At 33.4% G+C, this 21835-nt stretch overlaps 1 protein-coding gene across 5 annotated transcripts in view; it reads left to right on the plus strand.

Annotated features, from left to right (window-relative positions):
- The window catches only part of CSMD3 (CUB and Sushi multiple domains 3), a 1140077-nt gene that overhangs the window by 998767 nt on the left and 119475 nt on the right, over positions 1-21835 (plus strand). For all 5 annotated transcript variants that reach the window (XM_081069899.1, XM_081069900.1, XM_081069901.1 and 2 more), the window contains 2 exons: positions 18033-18151; positions 19277-19346. In XM_081069899.1, the coding sequence (XP_080926025.1) occupies positions 18033-18151; positions 19277-19346 (189 nt within the window). The remainder of the gene's footprint in view (positions 1-18032; positions 18152-19276; positions 19347-21835) is intronic.

The raw sequence follows: 21835 nt of genomic DNA on the forward strand, positions 1-21835 counted from the left end.
CATTAGCATAGTAGTTGCAAAATATTAAGTGCAAGAGAATGGGGGAAAGTTGAACAAGTGTTGGAAAACGGGTTCTTAGTATTGTCACAGGAAAGAATTCAAAGACACATCAAATAAGTTAAGCAAGCAATGGATTTGTTAAAAAAAAAAAAAAAAAAGAAAGATAGTACACTCCCAAAATGGTGGGACCACAGGCCTGGAGAAGAATAACTGCCCAGAAGAACAAAAAAGGCTAGGAATTTATTATTTTCAAAATGAGGGTGTGAACTATTTGTGGTTTAGAGGTGGTGTTATAGGCGTTCCTAGACAGATTCTCATTGACCACTCATTCGTGTTGGAAAGTAGGATTTCCTTGGTCCTTATTTGGCTCTTGTCAGAACTGTCATGGCGACACAGGTGGTGGAGATTTTCCCTGCTTGCAAAGATAATAATATTAGAATCCATTATAATTAGCTCAAGTTCACCTTGAGGGTCAAAATGGTGTCCTGCGTCTGCCCTGGGCCACAAAAATCTCATTCTGGCTGGTCTGGTGTAGCTGCACCTTTTCTTAAGAATGATCTCATCTCCTCCCTCCTTTATTTTCCCTGCACTTCCTCTTTTCCTTCCTCACTCTCTCTCCCAGAGGCCCTATTTTTTCTGCTATGGTAACACACGGAAATATTAAGTACAGTTTTACAGAATTAAAATAACGGATGCCTTCTGCTCTAGTCTTTCAGGACAAAGTTATAAAACAAGTTACGACAGGATGTTTGGCTACTTTATTAATAACAGATTGAAAAGCAAATATGGCGCATTTGGTGGATCAAACACTGCGTGCAGCAGCTGTGGTTTTGGTATCATGTCCAGCAGAATTAATTCAAAGGCTGCCTGATCACTCAGTGCTCACTGCAGTACACACTTTCAAGAAGCTCTAGAGAATACACCCAAGCCCAGTGTCTTTTCTTGCAAATAAGTCATCTTGTTTGTCGATAGGGCACCATCATGTTTGTCAAGTTTCAAAATGGTAATCTTCCCTTAGTGGAGAATTATCTATTTTGTGGGTAATGCAAGAATCTGTTCATTTGTGGAGGCAGGTTGTATTTAACTAGACATAAAAGTTTTAAAGAAGCGCCTTATGTATTCAGAAGCACCCAAAATTATTGGTTGAGGTACGAGAACACAATAGCGTCTGTAATAGAAAATCATGTTTTTTAATGAATAGAAACAAGGACCAAAAGGAAAATAAATAAATAAATCTAAGTTTTCATGTGAAGAAAAAGCAAAATGCTTAATAGTTGGGTGCTGGGGAAAACACGTGTGTGTGTGTGTGTGTGTGTGTGTGTGTGTGTGTGTGTGTGTGTGTTATAAACAAGGTAGTTATATTAACTTTTCCCCATTTAGAAGACACCTATTTCACTTCATATCTTTGGTATTTCATTTGTGACAGTCTCTAAGATAAAAGTTCTGCACACAGGGTAACATAAGGAAGGAATAACAATGGGCAAATAACAGTCTCATAATCACACGTCAGCCCAGTTGCAGAAGATATTAAGGTTTGCTATAAAAAGAACAGATTTCATGAGGTTTTTTTGTTGCTTGTTTTTTGTTTTTGTTTTTGTTTTCTTGTTTTTTTTTTTTTTTTTTTTAACCAAGAAAATAGACTCTTTCTATATTTCTAAAGGAATATTTTCAATAGTAAAAATTTAAGGAAACATGGCGGGTATACATCTGTCTTGGGAAACGGAAATTTGCCTGAGATTCCTTCGAGCAAGTATTTTCTATCTGATTTTTCTACTCACTCATGAGGTTTTCAGATAACAACAAAACAAAAATACCACAGATTATCTGATGGCACAGTTACTAGACAGATATGCCTTGCTTTTTATTAACTTACAAAGTAAATGATGGCAAATAGGTTGATTTTTATCTACAGTACTCTTTCCCTCCTTGAACTTGAGATTATGACATTTTAACTTTGGAATGCCTGATCACCATCATCATCATCTTCATCATCATCATCAAATAAATGTATCTCCTGACCAATCATTCTTCACATGCCTTGGTCTCATTAATATTTCTAGAGGTCCATTTTGATCATTTCATATCATTGTTCTCTATTACCTACTCAAGAAAGGCCGCAATTTATTTCCTTCCACAATTTTCCATTTCCATATTGCTTCCCAATTATAAGAAGAACCCAATTGTTTATTCATCAGATATTTATTGAGTACCTACTAAACGCTGGCTTTATTTTCTAAGTAAGTGCTACACATTTGCATAAAAGCTAGCCCTAAAATCCTTCAGACTTTTTTGAGAGTAAGGACATACAAACAAGCAATTGCAAAATTCAGTGTATTCACTGTTAAGTATTGTTTATGTAAGTCAGTACTTCTCAGATAATCATGGGTTGTAGTCATTTTGAAGTCTTGCTAAAAATCTAGATGACAATACCCCACCCCAGAAGGTCAAGTTAGTTTTTCTGAGATTCAGCCAAGCATTTATACTTTCTCCAGCTTCCTAAAATTACTCTTACAATAACCAAAGTATGAAGACATCTTGCGTAATTTAGGTGATGACACAAATAAGATAGTTATCAAATGTGTTATGGGTTTACTGGTGGTGGAGTCAGGAAAGACTTCACCCCGGGACAAACAGAAGTCCTTTTGGCATATAAGGCTTAAAGCATAGATATAGAAAGAGCTTGCTAGTTTGAAGGGACCTCCTGGAATGTAGGTGACTTTAAGAGCATTTATTCTGGAATCAAACTTAGGTTTCATCAATGTTGTATTTTTAAAAGACCTTTTTATTTTAGAAAGTGGAGAATGCATTGCAGGTAGAAAATAAGCCCAAGGAAAGGAGTTGCAATGATTCACATGAGAAACTCTGAGGTGGTTATTGTGTTCATGTAGATGAAATGTTAACAAATTCAGGAGATAAGGAGATAAAGTTGAAAAGATTTATGGCCTGTTAGATGTTGGAGATTGGAGGGAGGGAGGCATAGAGGATGGTTCACATATTTCTGGTCTTCTCTTTTCATTTTTACTTTAGATGATGCCATTTTTCTATATGATCACAGTTTTGTTTTACTCCACTGGAGAGCTGATCTTTCATTGCTTTAGACATTTTCTTGGGTAATGAATTAAATAAATCAAGATCAACATAAGCATTTTTATTTATCTGCAATAATTAGGTCTCATACCTTGCAGTGAGATCTGGGAACCAAAAGTATTTTCTAATCTAACTCATGATAATTTCAGTATAGGTATTATGTGCTTTCAGGAGTGAAACTTGGGGAGCATTTGAGATCTTGCTCCCTGGCATATGCCAGCAGTTACTTCAAATAAGCTCTTACAAAAAGAAAAAAAAGAAAAAGAATTAAACTTGTGTGGAAGGTGCATGCATATAGTGCTACTTGAAAATTAAGAAAAAAATGACAAATGGGTATGTTTATTATGTGTATATATTTTTCATATTTATAGTCATGCTGTTCAAACTGTGCTCTCATGGAGGTGATAATTGGTCCATAAATACACTGATTCAGGACATTTTTTCTAAATTATCGATATATATATATATATAGTAAGCTAGTAAACACAAATTTGAAAATTTACTTCAATTTTTTCCTGAAACTGTTGTTTTCTACTGATTTTATGCTAACAAATTCTAACAAATTACCTGATATATAAATATGTAACCAATATTAATTTAAAGATTAAGAAAAACAGTCAATTTTGTTTTCTGTTAATAACACAGGGATTGAATATTAAGAGAAAGAAGGCAGGCAGAATGGAAGAAGACATATTCTCCTAGTAACCTGGGGAGACACAAGGAAAAATAAAGCAAATATACCAGATCTAGAGGTTAGAGGACAAATTTCTCTCTGCACAATAAAGAGAAGCTAAAACATTAGTTAAGATAGTCTGATTACTGTTTTGCTATTTTCTGACACAAATTATCAAAAGTTGACAGAAAGCTACATTATTCTTTGTCTTGGGTATGTGTGCTGGTTTAGTAGTAATGCAAACAGATGTAGCTTCTCTGAGTCAATATATTGTTTCCAATTTTTTCCTATGTAAAGTATAATTTTTTTTTTGTCTCCTAATCTGCAAGAGCACTGGAAGGTGGGAATCGATTTTTAAATTGACAGTTTGTATTTTTTGTTTCATTTTGTTTCTAAGCATATGTGATGTTGGTTGTAATTACATGTCTTGCACAAATGTACTTTTTGTGGGGAAAATGTCCCTAGTGCATGGAATACTGTTAAATATACTGTGTTTCCTCGAAAATAAAACCTAGCTGGACCATCAGCTCTAATGGGTCTTTTGGAGCAACAATTAAGACCTGGTATCATACCATATCATATCATATCATATCATATCATATCATATCATATCATATCAAGACCCGGTCTTATTTTACTATAATTTTGAGTAGGCCTCACAAAGAGAATCTGTAATTTGTACTTGCTCTACCACTTGGATTATGGCAGAGCCTCATCATTAACAGTTTTGTAATGAATATTTGATTGTAATACACATATGTGATTTCCTTCACATTTCCTTAAATTTGTTGAGGCACAAATTTGAATTCCACTAATGAAAAATCCTAGAAGGACAGTGGAGCATCTGTAAATCAATGAGCAGTTTTTGGCTTATGCATTATAAAATGTACATGCTTGAAAAGGGGAAACTGCATTTAGTAATGGCGTTTGCAAATTTAGAGGCAGTCAAAGATCTCAGGACATAGTCTCTGAGGAAATCAGAGGCACATGTTACCATAGTGAATAAATTTTTTTCTCCCACACCTGAGAGCACGCAAGATATCTGCCACTAATAATTTTACTGTAAATACCTACTGGGAAAGCTTAGGTGGTCTGAAAAACATATTTTTTTAACCCATGCAATAGTTGGAGGGTTTGTTTGAATACTCAAAAGTATAAAAATAGTCATAAAACAGTAAACACTCAGAAATGTACCCTTTACCTCTAGGTTATAAATAGGGAAAGATTCAATTCAGCACAATAGTTTTTTTACTGCTTTCCATTCTTGAGCAATGTACTTAAGTGATAATGCATTAGTTCTTAATGAGTTTATTGTTATAATCACTAAAGATGGTTTCCTCCCTTGGGCTAATTAGATAATTGATAATTTGAGAAAAATAGTGATTTTAAGATTATATTTTTCTTGAACAAATTTTTTTCTAATTAGTTTATACACATCATCTCATAAAATATTGATTGTAGAAACACCTCCTGCCCAAATTAAATCATTAATATTTGTCATTTCTAATTTCAATTGCCATTAACTCAGAATATATTACATACAAATAAGTGTAATTGATCTTTTAAAACACGTTTTATTCATTAACCCTATAAGGCTATTGCAGTTTTATTATAGTTTGTTTCTTCTTCTTTTAATCAAAATTTATTTCATTATCATCTCATTGACTTTTGACCTCTTTATGCTGTTGATTTAGAGATGGTTTTAGCCTAAGTTTCTGAATTCTGGAAACATTGTGTTTTTGTATTCCTAAACTTTCTCTAGTTTTAGTTTTATATTGCGCCTGGTCTCCTGGGTTTTCTCACAATAAAGCCCATAATGTTTTAGTGTACATGGAAGCTTTTCATTTTGTGTCAATCATAATACTCAATGTACTTAACTTCTTGACACTTTATACAAGTGTTTATCTACTTTCTTTATGTTCCCTAGAGTATTTCTTTGAAATACGTTGACCTTAAACATACAAAAACATACTCTCATGACAACAGAAAAAAATACCCTTTATTTAGAATGCAAACTGACAACCTTACCTTCACATTTAAAACCATTTAATAATAATGTTAGTTAACATTTTCTGAGAACTTACTATGTTCCTGGCACTATTCTAAGTATTGTGTCTGTATTATTCTTTAAGTATCACAATATTCATATGAAATTGGTATTTTTCCATCCCGTTTATAGGTGAGGGACTTGTCATATAAATCACCGACTTTACAAAACAAAGCAAGAAACTAGAGTAGCCAGGTTGCACACAGAGGTTGTGATTTCTATAACTCTGAATTGTTTCTCCATACCCACAGAAGGAAACTACAACTCCCTACATTGGCTAAAGACTGTTCACAATCTATACCCTGCCTCTCTTTTCAGCTTAATATCTTGCTGCCTTTCACAAAATACTACATTGTGTTTACGGGAAAACACTCCCCCTCTTTTCCATAAAAGAAGGGAAAAATCACTTAGAACTCCATTCAGTTACCATGACATTTTGTCTGCCAGGACATCACACACCTTCCCCCTTATTATTATAAATTGGTAAAATATGTCATTTTTAAGTACTGACATAGGTTATTCTCTGTGAAATAATCATTTAAACAAAGGACAGCCTTCATTTATTGTGATTGTTCTGCTACACTGTAATCATCTTTTAAAGTAATACCCTCTCCTGCTCCAGAAAGGGTTCCTTTGGAGCATGGTTGTTTATGTTGCTAACTGAGCTGACCATTGTCATCATCTGACAGAATACACAGCATACAATAGGTGCTCACTAATAGCTTATTTAATGAAAGAATGGTACCTACATGTCATATTCCATCTATCTTTTAAAATAGCATTATTCTGTAGGCTGACATTTCATAAGTAGTATCTGATTGAATATTCACTTAGTTGTTCACAGTATTGCTAAATGTTAATTAAGATAAACATAAATAAAGTGGGTAAAAAAAAAGTTAAGGACCAAGGTAAGTATGAACATAGCCAGCACCACAACATGTTCTAAAGCACTGCTACACATCAGTGATTATTAAATATTAGACTTGTTCCTCCTAAAAAATCTTATCCACAAACATTCAAGTTACATGTTACATACTAGGTATTTCACACATATTTGTTTAGTAGGTTGATTAATTAATTCAAAAGTACATTTTGTCAGGAAAAAAGTCTGCATGCTTACTGTTGCGGTTTTCTTTAAGTTCTAAAACTAATAGACCAACTCATCTTGAATTCACGCTTTGATTATCACCAACTTCTACGTGATTCTCAAATGGTTATGATGATAAATGTTGAATGGCAAATTATAATTCTGGTATATTTAAAAACCCTCAAAAGGAGCATAAACATAGTAATAATAGTTCTTTTGCATCCATTAGTTAGAGAAAATTTTTAAATTGAGGACATGTAATATATTTAAAATAACAAGATTCTCACTTCCACTGAGTATAATCTCTTGTGCAAAGACACATGATTCAATTCCTGTTCCTATCTCACATGAATGCAAACCCATAATTTTTCATCTTTTTAGTCTTCATTTTCAATAAATTTATACATGGGTTGCCATGTAATATTCATGAAGGAGTTTTTCCTTTTACAAAACAATGTTACTGGGAGTCTTGGCAGTAATTAAGTTTTGTTCGCCTTCCTGTTTCCTTCTCTCGATGCATTAAAGACCCCTTAACGTCATTGTGAAATACTAGTACATATGCATACACACATATTATATATTATATAATACACATATTGCATATTATATATGATATGTATGTAATTGTATAATTTGAATTGTCTGATATAAATTACATGATGAATACATTTTCTACTCCAGATTGATTGCCTTGTGAACCGACTTGGAAAGATTAATATTTGGTTATGAACTGAGTTGGAAATATGAACTGAGGTTTTAATGTTTTCAGCCAGGGTAATTGCCTACAGTAATTTGACAGCGGACATAACTCTATGCGTATGATATGGATTTGTCTCTGGATTTATTTCTGTTTGTTTTTGGCTACAACGGCAAATTAATTGAACCAATTACCATTTAAAAAAAAATACCCAAAGAGCATCTTTGATTGCAAAGAACATAATTTTACAAAATTTACACTCATGAAACTAAAAATGACTCAATATTTTGATTGTCTTGGTTAAGCAAGGGAAAACCCTTTACAACATATTTTTAAAAATTAATCTTCTTTGTTGATTCCTACAAATAACCTACTGTTTTCATCACTTATAAAGAAGTAAAACATAATTCTTAAAGAAGACATTTTTAAATTATGATTTAATCACTTAGGTTTATTTGTGTAAATAAAAAAAGTGACTATAAAATGTGAACTGCTGGATTTTAACATATTTATGTTTTATTTTCTTTAGTGCACATACAATAATTGGCTTCAAAAAAATGAGAGAGGCCATTAACATGTGACTTCTCTTGCTTGTCTGATTACCCCATCACCTTACCTTCTTCCCTGAAACAATCATATTCAACAGATAACTGGTCCATCTCAATTTCTTCTAGAAAAATAGAAGGGAGAACATTCTTGTATCCCCAAATTTTCTGCTAGCACTAATTTATCCAACAGTTAAGTGATTTTATTATTTACAGAAATAATTCATATTCATTATAATAGTTTTGGAGATGCAGGGAGATACAAGGAAGGACACACAAATCACCAAAAAGTTCATGATCAAGAATAACCACTGCTACTATTTGGCATATCTTCTTTTGGTCATTTTTCTCTGTGATGATATACACATAAAATTTTTAACTTGCAAAATTGCTATCATTTTGTTTATACGAGTTTTGTATCCAATTTTTTAAGTTAAAACTCTTTCATAAGTACTTTCCTATGTCTGTATATATTAGGTTCACCTTACTTAAAAAGGAGGGTTTCAATATCTTGGCATCACTGTACCATAGTTTGATTTACCCTCCTCACAGAGGAGGAAATCATCACTTCTAGTTATTGATAGTGTTCTGTGTATATGACCATGAACGGAGAACTTGATAGAAAGCAAAGAGAAACAAACTTGCACAGAATTTGGCCTTCTCAGTAAGAATGGCTGTGAGAATGATCTTAATGGTGAAGAGTAATAGATATACTGTTTAGACTCCCAGGAAACTAAAATTGTACCCAAGGAATGTGAAATCATATCGACAAGACATATATGTTTATAACGTAACTCATTTTTTTTTTGTATTCAATAATTCCTGCAAACGACTCTATTAAATCAGATATGTAATGTGCAAGGCCCACTTATGGGTATTAAATGAGATTAAAACAAATGTAAGACAGTTCTGTCTGTTCTTGGATCACAAGATACAGTTGGGGAAGTGGCACTTTAACCCTTAAAATTTTTAAAGTAGGTCACAATTTAATGGTAACTTTCCTTTTCTAGTTCCATAAATTCAAGATTACAAAAAAATAAAAATAAAAATAAAAATCAAGAAATATGGAACATGATATATGTTTAGAGACACGGCTAATTGAGGCAGCTGGCAGTAGATTCCAGTCCACAGACTCCCTTAATCTCGTTCAGGACGGCCTCAAAAGCATTCCCCAATGATCAGTTTGCTCATCCTCTTTACTGCCTTACATTCTGATCTAATCACAACTCTATCAAGTTGCAGCTGTTATGCTATTTTCTATCCTTAAATGTCACTGAATTTGGTATGTGTTTTAGCTACTCTGATTATTCATTGGATTAGTAGATGCAAAATGTATCTTTCATTTGCAGAGACAGGAGCTTGTATTTATTTAAAAAGAATTAAGAATTCACTTTCTTTCTTATACTGTTAATTCATCCATACAACCAATGTTTATTGAGTGCTTCTTTATGATGTTGTGCTCTGAGCTGCCCTTATGGAGCTTCCATTCTCAGAGGAGAGATAAACACTGAACAACTAATTACACAATTATTTATTCCTTATTAACTTATATTAAGTGCCACAAAAGATATATAGTGATTGGTGCTATGAGAGCATCTTTCTGAGGGAAATAAGGTGGTCAAGGAGAGAAGTAATATATGAGGTATTGTGATACTTTAGGAGTTAGTTTTATTATTTGTTTTTTAATGTAATGAATATGTGTATAATAATTTTGGTGTAGTGACTATTTCATTCCATTCAGTGAATTACAATAAGCATCAGAGTAGCTTAAAAAGTGCGAATTAAAAATATAAATAGTAAACATTGGCTTTTACTGAAGATGTTAGAGCTAGGAGTTCTTAACAACAAAGTTGCCAGTTTGATCCCTGCATGGGTCAGTGAGCTGGCGTGCCCTCCATAACTAGATTGAAACAACTACTTGACTTGGAGTTGATGGGTCCTGGAAAAACACATTTAAATAAATAAAAGATTATTTATTTATTTATTTTTCAAAAAAAAAAAGTTTTTAATAATGCATAGTCCATTCACATGTTTAAAAAAATGTTTTGGCCAAAAACCCTCCCCCAAAACATCGAACCGTTCTTAAGCCTTGAAAATGAATAATTGCAGTGAAATCTTTTACATTTTGTATGTTGTTCATCTTCTATGTTTAAAAATAAATACTTAATGTAAAAATAATGAAAGTGTTTTAAATTATATTATTATTTCCCTCTCAGACATAACAGATTTCAGGTGTTACAAAATACTTTTCAGGTCTCAGTGTGATACATATTTTTCTCCTTTCTTTGGAGAACAAATCTTACTTATATTTTTAAAAATTTACATGTAATAAGTACATTAAAATACCTTATGAATTAAAAACCCTTATGAAGGAAGAAGGAACCAGGTGATATGGATGAAATCAAACTTTTTTTAGTCATTTACTAAGAATGTTTTACAAATATAATTTTATTTTCACAATAAATTATTATTTTTATTTTTATGTTGGGATTTTATTTTTAGAATTTTTTGTTTTTTGTTTTACTGTAGGATGCATTTAGGTAAGGAGTTAATAAAATAATTTAAGTATGATCACACAGGTATTTAATGGTTAGTTCCATGCAAATTCAAAGAAATAGGTTTATGGGAGAGTTCCATAGCACCACTGCTCTTAACATATACAATTAAATCTTGTTCACAGAACATTCTTTATTCTTTCTTTCTTCCTTTTTTCTTTCCTTCCTTCCTTCCTTCCTTCCTTCCTTCCTTCTTTTCTTTCTTTCTTTTTCAATTATAGTTGACATTCAATATTACTTTGTATTAGTTTCAAGTAAACAGCTTAATTGTTAGACATTTATATAATTTATAAGTGAGTCCCCCAATAATTCTAGTACACACCTGGCACTACTCATAGATATCACAATACTATTAACTATATTCCCTATACTGTACTTTACATCCTGATGACTATTTTGTAAGTACTAATTTGTACTTCTTAATCCTTTCACTTTTTTCAACCAACCCCTCAACCCCTTGCCCATCTGGGAACCAGCAGTTTGTTCTCTGTATCTATAAGTTTGTCTCTGTTTTTATTTATTTATTTTGTTCTTTAGATTCCAATAAGTGAGATCATATGATATTTGTCTCTGTCTTTCTTGCTTATTTCACTTAGCATAATACCCTCTAGGTCCACCCAGCTCCCTAATAGTAATATTTCACTTTTTATGGCTGAGTAATATTCCATTGTATTTATGTACTACAATTTCTTTATCCAGTTGTCTGTTGATGGTCATCTTGGCTGCTTCCATATCTTGACAATTGTAAATAGCACTGCTGTGAACATAGGATTGCATACATCTTGTTGAATTGGAGTTTTGGTTGTCTTCATATAAATACCCAGATGTGAAATTGCTGGGTCATAAGGTTGTTGTATTTTTAATTTTTTGAAGAAACTTCAAACTGTTTTCCATAGGAACTGCAACAGTTACACCAATGAGGGTTCCATTTTCTCCACATCCTCACAAACATTTGTTTTTTCAGTTATTGATAACACCATTCTGACAGGTGTGAGGTGGTATCTCATTGTGATTTGAATTTGCATTTCTCTGATGATTAGTGTTTTGAGCATCTTTTTATATGTCTATTGGCCATCTGTATGTCCTCTTTGGAAACTGTCTATTCAGGTCCCTTTCCCATTTGTTAATTGGATTGTTTATTTTCTGGGTGTTGAATTGTATGAGTTCATTATACATTTTGAATATTAACCCTTTCTGATGTATCATTGACAAATATCTTCAGCCATTCAGTAGGGTGTCTTTTCATTTTGTTGATTGTTTCCTTTGCTGTGCAAAAATTTTCAGTTTTATGTTGTCCTATTTGTTTACTTTTTCTTTTGTTTCTCTTGCCTGAGGAGATATATCAGGAAAAAAATATTAATAAAGGCAATGTCAAAGAGTTTGCTGCCTATGTTTTCTTCTAGAAGTTTTATGGTTTGGGATCCTATATTTAACTCTTTAATCTATTTTGAGTTTATTCTTGTATGAGGAGTAAGAAGGAGGTCCAGTTTCACTTTTTTGTATGCATTTGTCCAATTTTGCTATTCATTTATTGAATAGACTGTCTTTACCCCATTGTATATTTTTACCTCCTTTTTCATAGATCAAATGGCCATATTGATGTGCATTTATTTCTGGGGTCTCTATTCTGTTTCCATTGATCTATATCTGTTTTCATGCCAATACCATGCTGTTTTGATTACTCTAGTTTTGAGGTATAGTTTGATATCAGGTAATGTAATACCTCTAACATTGTTCTTCTTTTTCAAGATTTTTGTGGCTATTTGAGGTGTTTTATGGTTCCATATAAATTTAAGGATTATTTGTTCTAGTTTTGTGAAAAGTGCCATTGGTATTTTGATAAGGATTGCATTGAATTTGTAGATTTCTTTGGGTAACGTGGACATTTTAATGATATTCTTCCTAACCATGACCATGGTATATTTTTCCATTTATTTGTATCTTTTTAAATTTCTTTCTTCAATGTCTTATAATTTTTTGAGTACAGTTGTTTTACTTTCTTGGTTAAATTTGATCCTAGGCATTATATTTTATTTTGATGCAATTGTAAATGAGATTGTTTTCCTAATTTCTCTTTCTGATAGTTAATTATTGGTGTATAAATGTGCAACTGATTTCTTAGTATTGATTTTGTATCCTACTACTTTACAGAATTAGCTTGTCAATTCTAATAGTTTTTTGGTGTAATCTTTGGGGTTCTCTATATATAGTACCATGTCATCTGCAAATAATGGAATTTTTACTTCTTCATTTCCAGTTTTAAGGTTTTTTATTTCTTGTCTGCTTGCTGTGAATAAGACTTCCAAGATATGTTGAACAAAAGAGTTGTAAGTTGACATCCTTGTCTAGTTTCTGGTCTTAAGGAAAATGTTTTTAGTTATTCCCAATTGAGTTTGATGTTAGTGTGGGTTTGTTATATTGGGGGTGCCAAAAAAATGTATACAAAATGGACACAGTATGCAAAGCAGTAGTTTGCCATAATCAGAGATATCTAGATGCTGATGGTAACCACTTTGAGCACCTCTTGTAATTGCAGAAGTCAAACGCGACTTGTATTCATCTTTTGTTATTGGTATATATTGAGCATTACAATTTTAATACAGTTTTCTTTTCTTAAAATGTGTGTACATTTTTTGTTCATATACTCTCTGTATATGAACTTTTTTATGTTGAGGTATGTTTCCTCTATTCCCATTTTGCTGAAAGTTTTTTTTATCAATAATGGATATTGGATTTTGTCAGATGCTTTTTCTGTACATATTGATATGATCATATGGTATTTATCTTTCGTTTTGTTTATGTTGTGTATCACATTAATTGATTTGTGGATATTAAACCAACCTTGCATCCCAGGAATAAATCATACTTGATCATGGTGTGTTATCTTTTTGATGTATTGCTGAATTTGGTTTGCTAATATTTTGTTGAGGATTTTTTGCCTCCATGTTCATCAGGAATTTTGGCCTTCAGTTTTTTTTTTTGTTTGTTTGTTTTTTGTTTTGTTTTGTTTTTGTAATGTCTTTGTCTGGTGTTGGAATCAAGATAATGGTAGCCTCACAGAATGAACTTGGGAGCTTTCCCTCCTCTTGAATTTTCTTAAATAGTTTGAGAAAAATAAGTGTTAATTCTTCTTTGAATAATTGGTAAATTTCACCTGTGAAGCCATCTGGTCCAGGACTTTTGTTTGTTGGGAGCTTTTTGATTACTGATTCGATTTCATTAGTAGTAATCAATTGGTTCAGATTTTCTGTTTCTTCTTGATTCGGCCTTGGAATATTGTATGCTTCTAGCATTTTATTCATTTCTTCCAGAGTGTTTAATTTGTTGGTGTATAGCTTTTCATAGTATTTTCTTATAATTTTTTGTATTTCTGTGGTGTCCACTGTCACATCTCTTCTTTCATTCTGATTTTATTTATTTGGGTCCTCTCTCTTTTTTTTCTTGATGACTGTGGTTAAAGGCAATTTTCTTTATGTTTTCAGAGAACCAGTTCTTAATTTTGTTGATAATTCCTATTGTGTTTTTAGACTCAATTTCATTTATTTCTGCTCTGATCTTTATTATTTCCTTTCCTCTACTCACTTAGGGCTTTGTTTGCTGTTCTTTTTCTTGTTTCTTGAAGTAGGCCTGTATAAATTACCATCTTAGAACTGATTTTGCTATGTCCCATAGATTTTGGGTCATTGTATTTTCATTTTTGTTTGTCTCAAGGTATCTTTTGATTTATTTCTTGACGTCATTGTTAACCCATTAATTGTTTGGTAGCTTATTTAACCTCTATGTGTTTGTGTGTTTTGTTAGGTTTCTGTTTGTTTGTAATTGATTTCTAATTTCATACCTTTGTGGTAGGAGAAAATGCTTGATATGATTTCATACTTCTTGAATTTATTGACACTTGTTTTGTGGCCTCACATGCGGTCTGTCTTGGAAAAGGTTCTCTGTGCATTTCAAAATAATGTATACTACCTTGGGGTGAATGTTAAAAAAATATCAATTAAATCCATCCAGTTCAGTGTGTTATTTACATCTGCTGTTTTCTTGTTAATTTATTTTATTGTCTGGATGATCTGTCCATCAGTGTCAGTGTGGTGTTAAATTCCCCATACTATGACTGTATTCCTGTTGATCTCTCCTTTTATGTCAGTCAATATTTGCTTGACATATTTAGGTGTTCTGTTTTCTAGGGCTATATCCTATTGTCGGATTGATCTCTTCATCATTTTGTAATTCCCTTCTTTGTTTTTTTATTATTGTCTTGTTTTAAAGTCTATTTTGTCTGATACAATTGTTGCTACCCCAGCTCTTTTGTTTGTTTTTTTCCATTTGCCTGAAATATCTTTTCCATCCCTTTGCTCTCAGTCTATGTGTGTCTTTCAATCTGAAGTGGGTCTCTTTTAGACAGCAAATGTATGGGTCTTGTTTTCTTATCTATTTAGCTACTCTGTGTCATTTGATTTTAGTATTTAATCAATTTACATTTAACATTTAAAGTGATTATTGATAGGTACGTGCTTATTTCTATTTCATTATTCATATTTATTTTTTTGTTTGTTTGTTTATAGTTTTCTTCTTCTTAAGGAATTCTCTTTAACATTTTTTGTAGTATTGCTTGGTGGTAATGAATTTCTTTAGCTTTTTCTTGTCTGGGTAGAGTGGTCTTGATTGTAGATCTTTTCATCTCTGAATATTTTGTGCTATTCCCTTCTGGTCTGAAAAGTTTCTGTTAAGAAATCAGCTGATAGTAGTCTTATGGGAGCTCCCTTGTAAGTAAATAATTGTCTTTCTCTTGCTGCTTTTAGGACTCTCTTTATGGTTAACTTTTGCAATTTTATGATGTGTCTTAATGTGTGCCTCTTTGGGTTCATCTTGTTTGGGACTCTGCATTTCCTGGCATAGTATTTCTATTTCCTTTGCTAGGTTATCAAGTTTTCAGTCATTATTTCTTCAAATACATTCTTCATCCATTGCTCCTGCTTTTCTCCTTCTGGTTCTCCTATAATGTGGATGTTGTTACACTTGATGTTGTTTCAGAGGTCCCTTAAACTATCTTTTTTTTATTTTTCTTTTTTCTTTTTGTTGTTCCAGTTGGGTTTTTTATGCTACCTTATCATTCAAATTGCTGATTTGATCCTCTTCTTTATCTAATCTGTTGATAACTTTTTAGTAAATTCTTCCTTTCAGTTATTGTATTCTTTATTTCTGACTGGTTCTTTTTTATGGTTTCTATGTCCTTTATGCTTATTATCTCTATTGAAGTTTTCCCTAATTTCCTTAAGCATTCTTATAATCAGTATTTTGAACTCTGTCTCTGATAAGTTGATTGCCTTCATTTTATTTAATTATTTTTCTGGAATTTCCTCCCATTATTTTATTTGGAACATGTTTCTTTGTTTCTTCCTTTTATCTTCCTCTCTGTGTTTGTTTCTATGTATCAGGTAGATATCCTATGTCTCTCAGTCTTCCCTGGGTAGCCTTATGTAGTAGGAGTGCAGTGTGGCCCAGTGACATAGTTTCCCTGATCACCTGTACCATGTGGTCCAAGAGTGTCACTTGTGTGTGTTGTGTGTGCCCTCCTATTATAGTTGAGCCTTGATTGCTTTTGGTGCATCAGTGAGTAGGATAGGCTCTCAGACTGACTGTCCATGAGGACTGGCCATGTTCACAGTGTATGAGCTGATGTGTGGAGGCTGATCATTCAGAAGAGGACTTGCCCCAGCAGATTCCTGTGTCTGTTGAGATACCTCTTGGGTGTACCACCTGTGGGGCTAATTGGGTAGTACTTTGTTTTGGTCTGAAGCCAGCCTTCATGTGTGTTCTTTCTGATGCCTCTTGAGAGAGGTTCCCATGCAGGCCAAGTTCAATCTGGCCTGTGACTGGCCCAGAGCAACCTAATGGGAGCTACAAAACTATATGCAGTTGGTTGCTGCCTGTGCTTCACCTGGAGGCATGTAGGGGTGGCCAGCTGAGAACTAAGGCCTGCTGCCACCAGTATTTGGCCTTTGGCATCTTAGCAAAAAGCCCAGGGAACCTCTAGGTCTGTTGCTACCTGCCAGATACCCATAAGGCTCAGCCACTGAAAGAGCCTCCTCAGTTTCCCAGGGTCAGGCTGGTTGCTTTATTGCCAAAAGTGCCACTGTGTGAGCTGGCCTGGGCAGATTCCCAGGTTATCATTGGGGTGGAGTGGGTAGTATTCACAAAGTCAATGCAGATTCAGTTCTTTGCTCAGTGCATAGCCTGTATCCACTTGCAATATGCCCAGAGAACATTGAGGCCAGCTGCTGCTCAACTTGGGTCCGTACATCCCCAAAAAGTGTCTAAGCAAGGATGGAGCATGAGTTGATGGTGACTCCCTGCCATCTAAAGTGTCCATGGCAGCTACACTAGCTGCTTTGGGTTGTTTGCTGCTGGAAAAACCTCCACAGTATATGAGGGAGGGATGGTTGTCCATTTGCTGAGAATGCCTCCAGTGATGGTGATTGAGTTGGGTGGGGTGGGATCCCAGGGAATCACTGGAGTGGGGTGGCAGAGTTCATCAGGCCAGTGCAGTTTCAGATTTGGCTGTGTGGTGGAGGGCTCAACACAGGAAAGATGGTGCCTGCCTATAAGCTATATGTCAGGCAGGCTCTAGAAAGGGATAATTGAAATTGTTCCTCTAGCCCTCACCCTGAAGCCACATAGCTCAGTCTTACCCTGCGTGTCTCTGGCATCTCTTGAGTTACTGCTTGTCTGCAGGAGCCCAGGGTGAGTGCCTGTGAGTGAGTGAGTTTGTGCACTGACCCTTTAAGGGGATGTCTGGGTTTCCAAGTGCCTTCCACCTCACCCAGATGGGCAGAATTTTCACTGACTTTCACAGCCAGATGTGGGGATTCCTCTTCCTGGTACTGGATCCCTGGGCTGGGGAGCCCACTCTGGGGCTGGGACCCTCGCTCCTCAGGGGAACATCTGCCACTGAGGTGTCCTTGACAGTGCTCAACAACTACCCATGCGTGTGGGGCCAGTCCATTTTGCATCTCCACCCCTCCTACAAGTCTTGATGTGGCCTGTTCTTTATATCCTTATTTATAGGGGTTCTATTCAGCTAGTCTTCTGATGGCTCTCAAGGTTAATTGTTCTATAATAATTTAGTTGTAATTGTAATGTAGTCATGGGAAGTGGGACACACAGCATTTACTTATTCTGCCATCTTAGAATCTACTCCTAATTCACACATATCATTCTTAATGTCTCAATGTAAAGTGTAGTTTTAATGAGCCAGACATTCAATTTTGGTAATTTATAGTGCATGAGTTGAGCATTCATTATTTGAAACTTACTTATATTATTATCATTAAATATTCATAGCAATTGGTTTGGATTCCTGTCCTGAACCACAAACTCCTAGTAGTGGAATTAAAATTGGAGACAGATACATGGTTGGTGATGTGGTATCCTTTCAGTGTGATCAAGGCTATTCTCTTCAGGTAAATCGATTGTAAAATCATAATTTTGATTTTCATTGCTCTTTTCAAATATTTTAACAAACAAATGATTGTAATCCACAAGTTTTAAAACAATATTCATCTTGGGCTTTATAATTTAGACTAATGTCAAAAACCATTCAATTTGTCAATAAAACCTATTCATGAGAGAAATTGCTGAGATGAACTAAATTCATTTTCTTTTGCAGTAATCAAAATGATTTTTGAATCAATTAATGTTTCACTCTTCTCTCTAGTCACATAGGCTATGACAACTGAACTCCCATATTTTTAGAATTTGAAAATGAAAATAAAGCATTAAATGAAACTTCCATGATAATAAACTCCCCAAATTATTGAAACTCAACTATAAATATATTTTTCTAAGGAAGTGGATTTGCAATCTCTATTCTGTTGTTTTTGGATTTATATTGATCTTCTATTATAGGTTTTGTGGAGGGTCTCAAAATATGGTCTCATAAAATTTTTCCTAAAATATACACGTATTAAGAAACTATGAAAAAAAATGAGGCGCAAACTATGTTACATGTTAACTAAATAAATTACTTAGAGGAAGCAAAATTAAAAACAATAATTTATATAGTTATAATACAAATTATTTGTCTCAGAAGTGCAATTAGATATTTCTGGATTTCATATTTCAATTTAAAATTTAATATACCTTAATCGACCTGTTTTAGTATGTTTATGAAAGTATTTTATAATTATTTGTTAACATATCTCACCTTGAATATCACAGGAATTTATTTAAAACCACTTGTGTATATGGCCATTTTACTTGTATAATCGTACTATCTTAGTAGAACATGTATTGATAAAAAAATAAAAAAATAAAACCATAAACCTAATGTGATATGGAGTCTTAAATTTTCTACCAGGACAATGTTATTTTTTTTATATTTTATCACAATTATATACAATTACCTTTCTTATTATAAATAATACTAAAATTTCTAGTAAAAGTTAAATATATATATATATATATATATATATATATATATGACAATATATATTTAAGCTTATTTTTATAATAACCACCATTGATTATGCTGCATTTAATTTCACTTTTCAAAATGTGTACTGAACTGCATTGTCTTGTTTACATAGGGTCATTCTCACATTACATGTATGCCTGGACCTGTACGAAGATGGAATTACCCAATCCCAATTTGTTTGGGTAAGTTAAATAACTATAAATCATTTATAAGCTTTATCAAATGTTAAAGTTACACTCTGTATATGAATTTCAAAACTATAGTTTTCCTTTTAAGTTTTATGAAAATGAAACTTTGAGATAAATGTTTCTTACCATTTTAAAAAAATGTTTTTAATTTAAAAATGTTTCTAAATTTTTATCCCAATTCAATATCAATGGATTAGTTAAAACTGTAGAAACCGAAAAAAGTTATTAGGTTTTTTGATCCCCCAGAAAGTTTTCTCAGTATGATATGATAGAAGTACCCATGGATCAGGAAAATAGTAGATATTCTTATTACTGAGCCAGAGTAGATAAGGAATCTGGAATCTAACAAAGGGAGAATGACACTCCATGAGATGTCTTCAGTGGTAACAGGCAGTTGAAATATGGAACATATCAAAAGGGCTGTGAGGCTTTAAAAGTAGGGGCCCAAACTTTTGCCCTTAATTAATGCATCTTCCAATTATTTTTATCCTCCCTTTAATTTTCCCCCCTCATTTCTTGCATCTGTATTCAAACATTAATATACTCGGCTCTCGAGTATGAAAAGATAATAGTATTATCCTTATTATTAACATATCCATTTACCATTTAGGGTGGCAGATATAAAAGAAATGAAATAGAGCAATGTACTGTTAGATTATACCATTGATTACATGATGGAATTTCAGAAATATGAGACTGGTGTTGACTGAAATCATCGAGAAACATAATCCATAAAATTTGCAGAGTTTAGGATGATAAGTGTAATTAAGATAAATGGATGAAGAAAAAAACTCTTTCTGAGTAAGAAGAGGGCAAAAACAAAAGTATTGGTGTGACTTGTATAACCCCTCAGTGACCAAATCTGTAATTAGTTTTCTTGTGTTGCCATAACAGAATACCACAGACTGGATTGCTTATACAATAAAAATTAATTTTCTCACAGTTTTAGAAGCTTTGAGTTCAAGATCAAAATTGTGGCACAGTTGTTTTCTTCTGAGAGCCTCTTTCCTTGCCTTGTACATGGCTGTCTTCTCCCCACATTTTCATATGGTCTTTTCTCTGTGAGCAAGAATGTGTGTACACAGGCGCGCGCGCACACACACACACACACACACACACACACACACCTCTCCTCTTCCTGTAAAGGTACTTGTACTATTAGATTAGGGCTTAACCCTTATGATTTAATTTAACCTTAATCACCTCCTTAAAGCCTCTGTCTCCAAGTCTCCAAATACAGTCACATAGGGATTTAGGACTTTAACATATGAATATTGGGAGGACAGATTTCAGTCTGTAACACCTATGTACCACATGCACGATTCTTGTTGGAGACCACTTGAAAATAATACTTAAGAGTAAGGATGAGTTTAATTGGCAAAAGATATTGGCAACATTCCAACTTTAGATTAGATAACATTTTTTAAAGGACATATTTCTTTAAGTATTATAAGTAATTTATAAATGCATTTAATGCCAGTTATAAAATTATACATGTGCGAGCACACACACACACACACACACAATGCCTGTTGTAAAAAATTACATATACAATATAATGCCAATTATATGTTATGTGTATAGGGTGTGTATGTATATATGTATCCAACTAAGTATAAAAAATTGGGCATATAAAAGAGTACAAATAATAAAATAAATAGTATGTATATGCTGCTGATATGAGAGCAGAGAGTTTAGATCTTTTGTTCATAAATATATTTCCAAATCCTAGAAAAGTTCTTATCTTAAATAGGCATCTGATAAATATTGTTTAGTGAACAAATTAATATAAACTTTTGGGATACTATAGCATATATATATATATAGTTTCCTTCTTCACATTAACTTAGAAAAATTTCCCATCCCATAATGTGTTTTTTAAAATCTGGTTTTTAAAATGTCTTCATGGCACATAGCATTGTCTAATGTGTGTAATTATTCTCTTTTTGTTTTTCTTTAATGAATTGTCTTTTTAAATCCAGATTTGTAAGTCTTTTTCACATGCCTTTATGCACACCTCTGTTCACTTAGGATTTTACCTAAGTAGATTAATTATGTCATTGCATATAACTATTTACAAGTTATGATAAATATTGCCCAATTGCTTTAAAAAAATTGTATAATTTAAAATATCACCCAGTAGACCTCTTCAAAATTCCAACTAAACTGCATAACAATAAGTGAGAACTACGTGGAGACTACCTGAACAGAAGTATTCTAACTAAGAATGTGCAAAAGCCACTTTGAGACTAGACATGGAATGGACTTTTCCCACACCCATGTGTGCTGATTAGAAATCAGGAGGGCTGTCTCAGCTGTGGAGGTACCTACTGAGGAATGAAGGGTCCCAGTCACACACCAGGTTCCCCAGTCCGCGTCTGGGAAGAGAAGTCCCCATATCTTCTGGCTGTGAAACCCAGCAGAAATTGTGGCTGAGTGAGATAGAGGGCATATGGAGTTCCATGTGTTCCTCTTTAAAGGCC

Source organism: Rhinolophus hipposideros (assembly GCF_964194185.1).
Source record: "Rhinolophus hipposideros genome assembly, chromosome: 13".
NCBI lineage: Eukaryota > Metazoa > Chordata > Mammalia > Chiroptera > Rhinolophidae > Rhinolophus > Rhinolophus hipposideros.